This window comes from Panulirus ornatus, chromosome 11 (genome assembly GCF_036320965.1).
Source record: "Panulirus ornatus isolate Po-2019 chromosome 11, ASM3632096v1, whole genome shotgun sequence".
Taxonomy (NCBI): domain Eukaryota; kingdom Metazoa; phylum Arthropoda; class Malacostraca; order Decapoda; family Palinuridae; genus Panulirus; species Panulirus ornatus.
Genome location: NC_092234.1, coordinates 15,941,574 through 15,957,276, shown reverse-complemented (window position 1 = coordinate 15,957,276; position 15,703 = coordinate 15,941,574). Strand labels below are relative to the sequence as shown.

Here is a 15,703-nt window from a genome sequence, read left to right as displayed (position 1 = left end):
ACATCCCTCCAGTTGCACCTCTCAGCACATTAACATCCAAAAGTCTCTCTTTCGCGCGCCTGTCAATTAACACGTAATCCAATAACGCTCTCTGGCCATCTCTCCTACTTACATAAGTATACTTATGTATATCTCGCTTTTTAAACCAGGTATTCCCAATCATCAAATATACCATTGTATATTTGCAAGGGGGATAAAGGTGATTGCTCATACTGCAGGGGTATAAGTTTATTGAGTGTACCTGGTAAGTTATGTGAGAGGGTAATGATTGAGAGGGTTAAGGAACGTACAGAACATCAGATTGGGGAGGAGTAGTGTGGTTTCAGAGATGGTAGAGGATGTGTAGATCAGGGGTTTGCTTTAAAGAATGTGTATAAGAAATAGAGAAATGGATGGATTTGTATGTGGTATTTATGGATTTGGGGAAAGCATATTGTAGGGTTAATAGGGATACTTTGTGGAAGGTCTTAAGACTATGTGGTGTGAGAGGAAAAATTGCTAGAAACAGTAAGGGTCCTAAGGCATGTGTTCAAGTAGGAAGAGAGGAGAGTGAATGGTTCCAAGTGAAGGTTGGTTTGTGGCAGAGGTGTTTGTTTTCACCATTGTGGCTTGATTTGTTTATGGATAGGATGGTGAGGGAGATAAATGGGAAAGTCTTGGAGAGAGGACCTGGGAAGTGAGTCACTTGTTCACTTGATGATGCAGCACTGGTGACAGATTCAAGTGAGAAACTGCAGAAGTTGGTGACTGAGTTTGGAAGGGTGTATGAAAAGAGGAAGTTGAGAGTAAATGTGAATAAAAGCAAGGTTATTACCTTTAGCAGAGCTGAGGGACAGGTTTGGTGGGTCATGAGATTGAATGGTGAAACATTTGGAGGAAGTGAATTGTTTTAGATACATGGGAGTGGACATGACAGCGAATGGGATATAGTATAAAGAGGCAGTCACAAATTAGTGATGATTACTCATTAAATTTCAGGAAATAGTCATGAAAGGCATAATGGGTGAAATCATGGCAGGATGAAGGTGTAAATGATTTAGCTATCTATCTGTATCACTGATGCTACTCCCTCAAGCGGTTGGCTGTTAGAACATAAACCTTCTAGAATCTACAGCAACTTAGAGCAGATCTACATTGGTGAGAGTGTAAATACAGTTGGGATATTAGAGGAGGAAGTGAAACCCTTAATGAAGATGGTAAATTATTGATAATGGGTGATTTTAACTACAGGGAAATAGACTGGGAAAACTTGGACACTCATGGTGTCTGGAGACATGAAGGTACAAGTTCCTCAAATATGTACAGAACTTCCTGTATCAGCACATCATGGAGTGTACAGTATCTAGGGGGGACATCATACCATCACAGTTTGACCTCATCTTTACACAAGACAGTGTGGAAATAGAACCCATCAAACATGAAGCATTTGGGGGGAAGAGCAAAAGTGTAGTACTTGATTTTGACAATTTGGTGGAGAAGGATGCAAGAGGAAATACAGTAAAGGTAGCTGGGTAGAGCTAATCAAGATTTTTGATTGTAGATTAGGAAAAGGAGGTCTACATAGGTTTTGTGAAATCTTCTTTAAAGGAATTAGAACATGGGTGCCATAAAACACTAAAAGAGGAGAAAGAATGAAATGGAAAGTGGTATGGTTCACCATACAATGCAAAAGAGCAAGAGAACTTTGTGTTATACTGTGGAAGAGGTAGAAACATCATTTAAGCCAGTCAGCATTTGAAAGATACAATAGAGCAAGAAATGAGTGTTGGAAAGTAAGGGAGGAGGTGCAGAGAGGTTTTGAAAAGAATATTTTGGACAAGTTGAAGATAACCCAAACCTTTTTGTATAGGTTCATCAGGAGCAAACTATCACTTAAAGTACAACTAATCAGGCCAAGGGAATCAGAGGGAAGAACTTTTAAGGAAAACAAGGAGATATGTGAGAGCTTAATGACAAATTCAGCGGTGTTTTTTGGAGTGTAATACTACACCAGTATTAGAAAGGTGAAGAGGGGAAGAAATCTTGGTTATTGTAAAAATTGGCAGAAATAGAATAATCAGGCTATTGAATAACTTGACCCCTTCCAAGGCACATAGACCTCATGAAGTATTCCTATTTGTGTGAAGAAATGTGCTGAAGTATTTCTCCTGCCTCTTGAAATGTTATTCAGTGAGACATCAAAAGAAGGGTTAGTTCCAAAACTGCATAAGAGGGCAAAATTGTGAATCTCTTAAGAAATGAGACCAGGAAATTGTGATAAACTACAGACAAACACTGGAAATGATAATTAGAAAACAAAGGAATGATCACCCTCAAAGGAGAAAATTCTTCACTTGGAGACATCACAGCTTCTGAGAAAGGAGGTCCTGTATCACATATTTGTTAAACTTTTATGACAAAGTAGACTTAAGAGGCGGATGAGTTGACTGTGTACCTAGACTGCCAGAAAGCCTTTGAAGCTTTACCCCATTGGCTGATCGAGAAACCAGGGTGGTAGAAAGGAGTAAGAGGTAAACTCCATCACTGGGTTGATGATTACCTATGTTGTAAGGAAGAATGGATGCATGCAAGAGGCATAGTCTCAAAATGAACTGAAGTTCCGAGTGGAGTGCCACAGGGTTGGTTTTAGGCTTCTGTTATTGTTGGTGTATGTAAGTGACTTTATCAGAAAGAATATACTCATACCTAAACATGTTTGCCCCCCCAATGATGGACAAAAGTCCATACTAAGGCCACCCCTTAATTGAAATGTAAAGAAGTTAATAAAAGGGAAAAAGAAGAGACAAGGAAAATTATTTAAAATTTTGGAGGATGTGAAAAACCTGTTTTTTAAAAAGCTCCAGGTCATGTTCATTGGAAAAGACATAAGAGTGTAGAGTTCCAAAGTAGTGAGATTTTGGAAAAGAAACAACTATCAAACAGGCCTCCCCCTGAGTTACAAACGGCTTCATAGTAATCATGTGATGTAGCAGCTTGTTGAGTATTGCGTGGCCTTGCAAGTGGTGGGTGCATTTAGCAGCCAGCTCTTGGGAGCAAAAACCAAAGTAGTATCTCTAGCAGAGGGAAGGTGAACCAACATTGTGGCATAGGGCAAGTGGGTCAGGTTTTTATGTTAGCCTGGGCGAGTTGATAAGCCAGACTGCTTTTGACTCTCTCTGTCAAGTAAGGTTGCAGAGCTAGAATCATTTCAGATGTTAGAGCAGTACTTTATACAAGGATAGATCAGTCCTTTGTCTAAACAGAGCGGCTGTTTGGAAGAAAAGAAATCTTAACAATTAAAAGGTGAGGTGCTTAATGACTAAGAGAATGCCTATATTGTGCCATTTTATAAAGGCAAGGGGGATAAGATTGAATGATTGAATTACAGAGGTATTAATTTATTTAGTGTTACTGGTAAGTTGTAAGGGAGAATGGTGATTGAGAGGCTGGTGGCATGCAGAGAACATAAGATTAAAGAGGAGCAGTGTGGTAAGTTGCATCAGGTGTTTGCTTAGAAGAATTTGTAAGAGAAATACTTTTGAGACAGATTTTTTTAGCATTTATGGATCTAGGGAAAGCACATAATAAGGTGAATAGATTTGCTTTGAGGAAGGTGTTATTAATATTACAAAAAATGTAGCAGTGGCAACTGGAAGGGTATATGTAACATCCACTCATAAACAGAGTTAGACTAAGAGTGCTAAAACTCAGTTGAATGGAGGAAAGGAAGTGGATCTTGTAAGGGAGACTGGTGCCTAAATATTTATGTAGCACAGAAAAGAGGATACTAAAGGGAGTCATTAGAAAAAAGGAAGAGGATGTTTGAGTAGTACAAATGTAACAGAATGGATAAATGAAGAATAAATGAATAAATGAAAGAAGAATTCAAATATAAATATGAAATTAGGAAAAAATGACTGGTTTATTTAAAAGTTTTGTGCAAGATGTACTACAGAAGGAAAGATTGCAAATTAAATAGTTCACTGCATTTCATTTCTTAACTTGAGCAAGCCTCTGTTATCAGTGTTTTGCATTTTCCACATTGTCAATATATCATTAGCTATAAGGTCTACAGTTTTTTTATGCAAGTCAGAGTTGTAATATTTTCATAATTAGTAGGTTTTTATTGAAATTTCATGTCCTCTACTTCTATCTTTTGAATATTTGTATCTTTCATTTTTAGTACCTTCTAAATGTGTTACACAAGAAGATGCCCATCACAGATGCAGACTGCATCAGGGGTCTTGCATGCAGAGCCCTTGTGGGTCTTTCGAGAAGTGATGCAGCACGCCAAATCATGAGCAAGCTTCCCATTTTCACATCTGGACAACTTCAATGTAAGTTGATATTGGAAAAATATCCATTACATCGTATATTTTCAGGAATGAATACTTAAATTTGCTATGGAGTTTTGTGCCTATTACATACTTTAATTTGAATACAGACAATGAAATAAGTTAATACCACTCTGAACTTATTTGATTCATATATATATATGTTGGGGTGAAGAGGGTACATTGAATAACCTTACCAACCAGTCAACAATACAGTCACCCCCTTTTTTAATAAATTCCACTGCAATACCATCCAAACCCCCTGCCTTGCCGGCTTTCATCTTCTGCAAAGCTTTTACTACCTCTTCTCTGTTTACCAAATCATTTTCCTTAACCCTCTCACTTTGCACACCACCTCGACCAAAACACCCTATATCTGCCAGTCTATCATCAAACACATATAACAAACTTTCAAAATACTCACTCCATCTCCTTCTCACATCACCACTACTTGTTATCACCTCCCCATTAGCCCCCTTCACTGATGTCCCCATTTGTTCCCTTGTCTTACGCACTTTATTTACCTCCTTCTAAAACATCTTTTTATTTTCCCTAAGATTTAATGAAACTCTCTCACCCCAGCTCTCATTTGCCCTCTTTTTCACCTCTTGCACCTTTTGGAAGAAGGTAAATAAAGTGCGTAAGACAAGAAAACAAATGGGAACAACAGTGAAGGGGGGCAAATGGGGAGGTAAGAACAAGTAGTAGTGAAGTGAGAGGGAGATTGAGTGAGTATTTTGAAGGTTTGTTGAATGTGTGTGGTGACAGAGAGGCAGTTATAGGGTGTTTTGGTCAAGGTGGTGTGCGAAGTGAGAGTGTCAGGGAGAAAGATTGGTTAACAGAGAAGAGGTAGTGAAAGTTTTGCAAAAGATGAAGCCGTCAAGGCGGTGGATTTGGATGGTATCGGAGTGGGATTTATTAAAAAAAAGGGGGTGACTGTGTTGTTGATTGGTTGGTGATGATATTCAATGTATGTATGGCTCATGGTGAAGTACTTGAGGAATCCATGCATAGTGCCATTATAAAAAGGCAAAGGGGATGAAGATGAGTGTTCAAATTACAAAGGTATAAGTTTGTTGAGTATTCCTGGGAAATTATATGGGAGGGTGGGTATTGATCGAGAGGGTCAAGGCCTGTACAGAGCACCAAATTGGGGGGGAGCAGTGTGGTTTCAGAAGTGGTAAAGGATGTGTGGATCAGGTGTTTGCTTTGAAGAATGTATGTGAGAAATACTTAGAAAAGCAGATGGGTTTGTATGTAGCATTTATGGATCTGGAGAAGGCATATGATAGAGTTGATAGACATGCTCTGTGGAAGGTATTAAGAGTATATAGTGTGGGAAATAAGTTGCTACAAGCAGTGAAAAGTTTTTATCAAGGATGTAAGGCATGTGTACGAGTAGGAAGAGAGGAAAGTGATTGGTTCACAGTGAATGTCGGTTTGCAGCAGGAGTGTGTGATGTCACCATGGTTGTTTAATTTGTTTATGGATGGGGTTGTTAGGGAGGTGAATGCAAGAGCTTTGGGGAGAGGGGCAGGTATGCAGTCTGTTGTGGATGAGAGGGCTTGGGAAGTGAGTCTGTTGTTGTTCGCAGATGATACAGCGCTGGTGGCTGATTCAGGTAAGAAACTGTAGACGTTGGTGACTAAATCTGGTAAAGTGTGTGAAAGAAGAAAGCTGAGAGTAAATGTGAGTAAGAGCAAGGTAATTAGGTACAGTAGGGTTGAAGGACAAGTCATTTGCGAGGTAAGTTTGAATGAAGAAAAACTGGAGTAAGTGAAATGTTTTAGATATCTGGGAGGGGATTTGGCAGTGGATGGAACCATGGAAGTGCAAGTGAGTCACAGGGTGGGGGAGGGGGTGAAAGTTCTGGGAGCGTTGAAAAATGTGTGGAAGGCGAGAGCATTATCTTGGAAAGCAAAAATGGGTATTTTTGAAGTAGTGGTTCCAACAATGTTATATGGTTGCGAGGCGAAGGCGATAGATAGGGTTGTGCAAAGGAGGGTGGATGTGTTGGAAATGAAATGTTTGAGGAGAATATGTGGTGTGAGGTGGTTTGATCGAGTAAGTAATGAAAGGGTAAAAGAGATGTGTGGTAATAAAAAGAGTGTGGTTGAGAGAGCAGAAGACGGTATATTGAAATGGTATGGTCACATGGGGAGAATAAGTGAGGAAAGATTGACCAAGAGGATATATGTGTCAGAGATGGAGGGAAGGAGAAGTGGGAAACCAGATTGGAGGTGGAAGGATGGAGTGAGAAAGATTTTGAGTGATTGGGGCTGGAACATGCAGGAGGGTGAAAGGCGTGCAAGGAATAGAGTGAATTGGAACGATGTGGTATACTGGGGTCGATGTGCTGTCAATGGATTGAACCAGGGCATGTGAAGCGTCTGGGGTAAACCATGGAAAAATCTGTGGGGCCTGGATGTGGAAAGGGAGCTGTGGTTTTGGTGCATTATACATTAAAGCTAGAGACTGAGTGTGAACGAATGTGGCCTTTGTTGTCTTTTCCTAGTGCTACCTTGTACGCGTGCGGGGGTAGGGGGTGTCATTTCATGTGTGGCAGGGCGGTGATGGGAATGAATAAAGATAGCAAGTATGAATTATGTACATGTGTATATATGTATATGTCTGTGTATGTATGTATATGTATATGTTGAAATGTATAGGTATGTATGTGTGCGTGTGTGGACGTTTATGTATGTACATGTGTATGTGGTTGGGTTGGGCCATTCTTTCGTCTATTTCCTTGCGCTACCTCACTAACGCAGGAGACGGCGACAAAGTATAATAAATAAATAAGTAAACATGTCTTAATGTCATATTTTACTGAGCTTTCAATATCACTTTCGTTCAACAGTCCCTATAAGGTTTAGAGATTTTATTCTTAAATTTTTAAACAGTTGTAATGTGTCATTCATACTGTATAATTAATTAAAGAAAATATAGTAGTACCAAAGTGGTGCATTATAAACTTCTTCAAGATTCTATCCCCACAGGTATGGTAGGTTCTTTTAAAGTAATGAAATGTATTATAAACATTTTGTTTACCATGTTTAGTGTATCATTTCCATAATACTGTTGATTTATCATGCTTTTTCTGATATTTATTACTATGAAAAAAGTGTAAAATAATGTTTACTTTGGAAACATGTTAGTTTCTTTTTTGTATATCAAATTTTTATTCTCAGCCTCCTTTTATTAGTTATCAGACAAGGTTTGCATACATATATATTTTATGGATAGACTTCTGACATGATATTCAAAAAGTATAAATAAAGTGTGAATGAATACCATGCATTGTCACACTTCCCATCACTGATTGTCATTGCCATAAGTAAATTTTTTAATAACCTCTTCAGCCTAATTTTTACTTTTTATTATTCTAATTTCATTAGTAGTTATACAGGTTTTATGTTTTTTCATCAATTTTAGACAAGCATAAAATAAGTGTGTATTCATTTCAACAGTATCTTAGTCATGCACAGCCATGTAAATGTGAATCCTAACCATTTTACACAATCAGTGCTGAATTATCTAGCTGGTGTAATGCATTCATACAGTTGTCCTTGGCATAAGAAAAAGGTCTATCTCACACTTAGAATGCTAAGAATGTTCATATGCAATAAATTTATATGTTTTCCTCAGTGCTGATGAAGGAACCAATTCTACAAGACAAGCGGATAGAACATGTTAAGTTTCAGCGCCATGCCCTGGAATTGATCAAAGCTGTGTCAGGACGCACAAAGCATGAGAGTGATGCCTCTGCTGATGTTTCCATGCAAAGTATACATAGAGTATGTGTCTGCTGTAGTACACTGCAGTTATTAGGTCTAAGACATTTTGAGTATTCATTATTTTTCCTATATGGTAATCATATTGGTTCCCTATTCACTCACTGACTTTGTATTGACAAAACTAACATCCTAAAACTAATACCCTTTTTTGATATGAGCAGTTGTCTCAGCTTATCACTTTGAATTCTGCTTTAGGGATATGAGCATCTCTACCCTTTGTGCCAGTATATAAGTATGGGGAAAAGGTTCCCCAGCTTTGGAAATTAATTTTCATAAGGTGTGTATGTGAATTAAAAAATAAGTAGTTTGCATGCAGTTGCTTATGGCAAATGTGGATTCATACAGCTGGATGGAATGTGAGAGGAGTAACAGATGAATGGTAGATATGAGGTTTGTGTGACATAGTTAAGGGGTAGTGGAACATTTAAATGAATTGGAATGAGGGGTGTGCGATGAACTACAAATGATACAGGTGACTGGTAAGAAAGTTTGGTAATAAAGATGAGTGATTTGAAATGATGTTTGATTATAAATGTGTAAACTGTGGTATTAGTTTCTGAATATAAATGTGCCTTGTCAGTGCTATAAGAGCAAGATTCTTCTTTATTTCATGAGATGGGCTGTCAACATATCAGTTTAAACAGAACATTAGAAGTTGTGTATAAATTTAGATATTTAGGGTGCATGATCAGAAAGAATGGTAGCAAATAAGTTGAGGTTGAGGTAGAGTAACGTAAGAGAGAAAAGTTGAAAGCACGCCTTAGAATTTAAAGAATAGGAAGGATATAAGTGTAGAATGCAAATGAAACTTGCACAGTGAAATCCTTCCCATCTTCTAGAATTCTAAGATGTCCCAAGGTGTGAAATCTTAATTTCTTTATATTAAGATAGGTCAAAAGTTTTTATCGAGGATGTAAGGCATGTGTACGTGTAGGAAGAGAGGAAAGTGATTGGTTCTCAGTGAATGTAGGTTTGCGGCAGGGGTGTGTGATGTCTCCATGGTTGTTTAATTTGTTTATGGATGGGGTTGTTAGGGAGGTAAATGCAAGAGTCTTGGAAAGAGGGGCAAGTATGAAGTCTGTTGGGGATGAGAGAGCTTGGGAAGTGAGTCAGTTGTTGTTCGCTGATGATACAGCGCTGGTGGCAGATTCATGTGAGAAACTGCAGAAGCTGGTGACGGAGTTTGGTAAAGTGTGTGGAAGAAGAAAGTTAAGAGTAAATGTGAATAAGAGCAAGGTTATTAGGTACAGTAGGGTTGAGGGTCAAGTCAATTGGGAGGTGAGTTTGAATGGAGAAAAACTGGAGGAAGTGAAGTGTTTTAGATATCTAGGAGTGGATCTGTCAGCGGATGGAACCATGGAAGCGGAAGTGGATCATAGGGTGGGGGAGGGGGCGAAAATTTTGGAGCCTTGAAAAATGTGTGGAAGTCGAGAACATTATCCCGGAAAGCAAAAATGGGTATGTTTGAAGGAATAGTGGTTCCAACAATGTTGTATGGTTGCGAGGCGTGGGCTATGGATAGAGTTGTGCGCAGGAGGATGGATGTGCTGGAAATGAGATGTTTGAGGACAATGTGTGGTGTGAGGTGGTTTGATCGAGTAAGTAACGTAAGGGTAAGAGAGATGTGTGGAAATAAAAAGAGCGTGGTTGAGAGAGCAGAAGAGGGTGTTTTGAAATGGTTTGGGCACATGGAGAGAATGAGTGAGGAAAGATTGACCAAGAGGATATATGTGTCGGAGGTGGAGGGAACGAGGAGAAGAGGGAGACCAAATTGGAGGTGGAAAGATGGAGTGAAAAGGATTTTGTGTGATCGGGGCCTGAACATGCAGGAGGGTGAAAGGAGGGCAAGGAATAGAGTGAATTGGAGCGATGTGGTATACAGGGGTTGACGTGCTGTCAGTGGATTGAATCAAGGCATGTGAAGCGTCCGGGGTAAACCATGGAAAGCTGTGTAGGTATGTATATTTGCGTGTGTGGACGTGTGTATGTACATGTGTATGGGGGGGGTTGGGCCATTTCTTTCGTCTGTTTCCTTGCGCTACCTCGCAAACGCGGGAGACAGCGACAAAGTATAAAAAAATAAAAAAATAAAAAAAAAAAAAAAAAAAAGGTCAAAAATAATTGTGGTTAAGATAGATACTCTCTGTAATATAGCTTACAATAGGAAAGAAAAGAACAAAGATTTAAGAAAGATTTATCATGAGAGAAGGATTAAAGTGGTCAGAAGAGTTCAAAAGCAAGAGTAGGTTAAGATAGATAATTTCTAATATAGCTTACAGTAGGAAAGTAAAGAACAAAGATTTAAGAAAGATATATCATGAGAGAAGTATTAAAGTGGTTAGAAAAGTTCAAAAGCAAGAGTAGTAGAGATAGGCAATAAATATAGCATGTCTGAAATTAGGAAAGTTGAGTAAAGAATGAAAGTGAGGGTACAATGTGTGAGAAAAGAGACAGAAGTATGAGGCCTTAACTCTTCTGAACAGAGAAATGGGGCCAAGTGAGGATATTCCTTCTAAGGCTCAGTTCTCTGTTCTTAATGCTACCCTGCCAATTTGGGAAATGGCAAATCTGTATGAAAAAAATATATAAGTGTGTGAAAGGAGAACATTGAGAGTAAATGTGAATAAGAGCAAGGTTATTAGGTTCAGTAGGGTTTGAGGGATAAGTTAATTAGGATGTAAGTTTTAATGGAGAAAAATTAGAGGAAGTGAAAAGTTTTAGATATTTGGGAGTGGACTTAGCAATGGATGGAACCATGGAAGCGGAAGTGTGTCTCTGGGTGGGGGAGAGGGCAAAGGTTCTGGGAGCAATGAAGAATGTGCAGAAGGGGAGAACATCATCTTGGAGACCAAAAGTCAGTATGCTTGAAGGAATAGTAGTTCCAACAATGTTATGTGGTGTGAGGTGGTTTGATTGAGTAAGTAATGAACGGGTATGAGAGATGTGCGGAAATAAAAAGAGAAAGCAGAAGAGGGTGTTTTGAAATGGTGAGGACATATGGAGAGAATGAGTGAGGAAAGAGTGACAAAGAGAATATATCTATCAGAGGTGAAGGGACCAAGGAGAAGCAGGAGACCACATTGGAGGTGGAAGGGTGGAGTAAAAAAGATTTGGGGCGATCAGGGCCTGAACATACAGGAGGGTGAGAGGCATTCAAGGAATAGATTGAATTGGAACAATGTGGTATACCGGGATTGACATCCTGTCAATGGACTGAACCTGGACATGTGAAACTTTTGGGATAAACCATGGAGAGGTCTGTGGGGCCTGGATGTGGATAGGGAGCTGTGGTTTCAGTGCATTACACATGACAGCTAGAGGCTGAGTGTGAACGAATGTGGCCTTTTTTGTCTGTTCTCCTGTCGCTACTTAGCTGAAGCAGGGGGTAGCGATGCTGTTTCCTGTTGGACAGGGTAGTGCCCGGAATGGATACATGCAAGCAAGTATGGTTATGTACATGTGTATGTATGTATGTGTGTGTATGTGTATGTATATGCATATATATGCTGATATGCATATGTGACTTGACCCTCAACCCTACTGTACCTAATAACCTTGCTCTTATTCACATTTACTCTCAACTTACTTCTTTCACACACTTTACCAAACTCAGTCACCAGCTTCTGCAGTTTCTCACCTGAATCAGCCACCAGCGCTGTATCATCAGCGAACAACAACTGACTCACTTCCCAAGCTCTCTCATCCACAACAGACTGCATACTTGCCCCTCTTTCCAAAACTCTTGCATTCACCTCCCTAACAACCCCATCCATAAAGAAATTAAACAACCATGGAGACATCACACACCCCTGCCGCAAACCTACATTCACTGAGAACCAATAACTTTCCTCTCTTTCTACACGTACACATGCCTTACATCCTCGATAAAAACTTTTCACTGCTTCTAAGAACTTGCCTCCCACACCATATATTCTTAATACCTTCCACAGAGCATCTCTATCAACTCTATTATATGCCTTCTCCAGATCCATAAATGCTACATACAAACCATTTGCTTTTCTAAGTATTTCTCACATACATTCTTCAAAGCAAACACCTGATCCACACATCCTCTACCACTTCTGAAACCACACTGCTCTTCCCCAATCTGATGCTCTGTACATGCCTCACCCTCTCAATCAATACCCTCCCATATAATTTACCAGGAATACTCAACAAACTTATACCTCTGTAATTTGAGCTCTCACCTTTGTCCCCTTTGCCTTTGTACAATGGCACTATGCAAGCATTCCGCCAATCCTCAGGCACCTCACCATGAATCATACATACATTAAATAACCAACCAGTCAATACAGTCACCCCCTTTTTTTTTTCATATATAAATTCCACTGCAGTAACATCCAAACCCGCTGCCTTGCCAGCTTTCATCTTCCACAAAGCTTTTACTACCTCTTCTCTGTTTACCAAATAATTTTCCCTAACCCTCTCACTTTGCACACCACCTCGACCACCTCTGGTCATCTCTCCTACTTACATACTTACATACGTATACTTATGTATATCTCTCTTTGTAAACCAGGTATTCCCAATCACCAGTCCTTTTTCAGCACATAAATGTACAAGCTCTTCACCATTTCCATTTACAACACTGAACACCCCATGTATACCAATTATTCCCTCAACTGCCACATTACTCACCTTTGCATTCAAATCACCCATCACTATAACCTGGTGTCTTGCATCAAAACCACTAACACACTCATTCAGCTGCTCCCAAAACACTTGCCTCTCATGATCTTTCTTCTCATGCCCAGGTGCATATGCACCAATAATCACCCATCTCTCTCCATGAACTTTCAGTTTTACCCATATCAATCTAGAGTTTACTTTCTTACATTCTATCACACTCCCACCACTCCTGTTTCAGGAATAGTGCTACTCCTTCCCTTGCTCTTGTCCTCTCACTAACCCCTGACTTTACTCCCAAGACATTCCCAAACCACTCTTCCCCTTTACCCTTGAGCTTCGTTTTACTCAGAGCCAAAACATCCAGGTTCCTTTCCTCAAACATACTACCTACCTATCTCTCCTTTTTTCTCATCTTGGTTACATCCACACACATTTCGACACCCCAATCTGAACCTTCAAGGAGGATGAGCACTCCCCGCGTGACTCCTTCTTCCGTTTCCCCTTTTAGAAAGTTGAAATACAAGGAGGGGAGGGTTTCTAGCCCCCCCACTCCCGTCCCCTTTAGTCGCCTCCTACGACACATGAGGAATGTGTGGGAAATATCCTTTCTCCCCTATCCCCAGGGATGATTGGGAGGTAAGTTTGAATGGAGAAAAACTGGAGGAAGTGAAGTGTTTTAGATATCTGGGAGTGGATTTGGCAGCGGATGGAACCATGGAAGCGGAAGTGAATCATAGGGTGGGGGAGGGGGAGGGGGAGAAAATTCTGGGACCCTTGAAGAATGTGTGGAAGTCGAGAACATTATCTCAGAAAGCAAAAATGGGTATGTTTGAAGGAATAGTGGTTCCAACAATGTTGTATGGTTGTGAGGCATGGGCTATGGATAGAGTTGCACGCAGGAGGGTGGATGTGCTGGAAATGAGATGTTTGAGGACAATATGTGGTGTGAGGTGGTTTGATTGAGTAAGTAATAATAGGGTAAGAGAGATGTGTGGTAATAAAAAGAGTGTTGTTGAGAGAGCAAAAGAGGGTGTTTTGAAATGGTTTGGTCACATGGAGAGAATGAGTGAGGAAAGATTGACAAAGAGGATATATGTGTCAGAGGTGGAGGGAACGAGGAGAAGTGGGAGACCAAATTTTAGGTGGAAAAATGGAGTGAAAAAGATTTTGAGTGATCGGGGTCTGAACATGCAGGAGGGTAAAAGGTGTACAAGGAATAGAGTGAATTGGAACAATGTGGTATACCGGGGTCGATGTGCTGTCAATGGATTGAACCAGGGCATGTGAAATGTCTGGGGTAAACCATGGAAAGTTCTGTGGGGCCTGGATGTGGAAAGGGAGCTGTGGTTTTGGTGCATTATTACATGACAGCTAGTGACTGAGTGTGAACGAATGTGGCCTTTGTTGTCTTTTCCTAGTGCTACCTCTCACACATGAGGGGGGAGGGGGTTGTTATTTGATGTGTGGTGAGGTAGCGATGGGAATGAATAAAGGCAGACAGTATGAATTATGTTATTTTGCTTTGTCGCTGTCTCCCGCGTTTGCGAGGTAGCGCAAGGAAACAGACGAAAGAAATGGCCCCACCCACCCCCATACACATGTATATACACACACGCAAATATACATACCCATACATCTGAATGTACACATATATATACACACACAGACACATACATATATACACATGCACACAATTCACACTGTCTGCCTTTATTCATTCCCATCGCCACCTCGCCACACATGGAATAACATTCCCCTCTCCCCTCATGTGTGCGAGGTAGCGCTAGGAAAAGACAACAAAGGCCCCATTCGTTCACACTCAGTCTCTAGCTGTCCTGCAATAATGCCCGAAACCACAGCTCCCTTTCCACATCCAAGCCCCACAGAACCTTCCATGGTTTACCCCAGACGCTTCACATGCCCTGATTCAATCCATTGACATTATGTACATGTGTTTATATGTATTATATGTATATGTCTGTGTGTGTATATATATGTATATGTTGAGATGTATAGGTATGTATATTTGCGTGTGTGGACGTGTATGTATATACATGTGTATGTGGATGGGTTGGGCCATTCTTTCGTCTGTTTCCCTGCGCTACCTTGCTGATGCGGGAGACAGCAACAAAGCAAAATAAAATAAATAAATATATATTTGTGCGTATATGGACGTTTATTTCTATATATGTGTATATGAGTAGATGGGCCATTCTTCATCTATTACCTGGTGCTACCTCGCTTGACAAGAGAAACAGCAATTAAGTGTTATGAATAATTAAAATATCCTTAGGGATAGGGGAGAAAGAATACTTCCCATGTATTCCCTGCATATTATAGATGGCGATGAAAAGGGGAGGGAGCGTGGTGCTGGAGATCGTCCCCTCCCATTTTTTAAATTTTCCAAAAGAAGGAACAGAGAAGGCGGCCAAGTGAGGATTTTCCCTCTAAGGTTCAGTCCTCTTTTCTTAACGTTACCTTGCCAATGCAGGAAATGGCGAATATGTATGGTAAAAATAATAAAAATAAATATATATATATATATCCCTCCCCTTTTAAAAAGTTAAAATACGAGGAGGGGAGGGTTTCTAGCCCCTCGCTCCCATCCCGTTTAGTCTCCTTCTATGACACATGGGGAATGCGTTGAAAGTATTCTTTCTCCCCTATCCCCAGGGATATGTATATACATGTTTATGTGGGTGGGTTGGGCCATTCTTTCATCTGTTTCATTGCGCTATCTCGCTAACGCAGGAGACAGCGACAAAGTATAGTAAATATATAGATAAATGAAATATATATATATATATTTGGGAATGTCTTGGGAGTAAAGTCAGGGGTTGGTGAGAAGAAAAAAGCAAAGGAAGGAGTAGCACTACTCCTGAAACAGGAGTGGTGGGAGTATGTGATAGAGTGCAAGAAAGTAAACTCTAGATTGATATGGGT

General features: G+C 40.1%; 1 protein-coding gene across 1 annotated transcript in view; it reads left to right on the top strand.

The window, feature by feature from the left end:
- The window catches only part of mahj (LisH and WD40 domain-containing protein mahjong), a 212,913-nt gene that overhangs the window by 107,613 nt on the left and 89,597 nt on the right, over positions 1-15,703 (top strand). Inside the window, exons 12-16 of the mRNA XM_071666225.1 lie at positions 821-836; positions 1,076-1,196; positions 1,306-1,497; positions 4,163-4,316; positions 7,962-8,110. Of these exons, the coding sequence (XP_071522326.1) occupies positions 821-836; positions 1,076-1,196; positions 1,306-1,497; positions 4,163-4,316; positions 7,962-8,110 (632 nt within the window). The remainder of the gene's footprint in view (positions 1-820; positions 837-1,075; positions 1,197-1,305; positions 1,498-4,162; positions 4,317-7,961; positions 8,111-15,703) is intronic.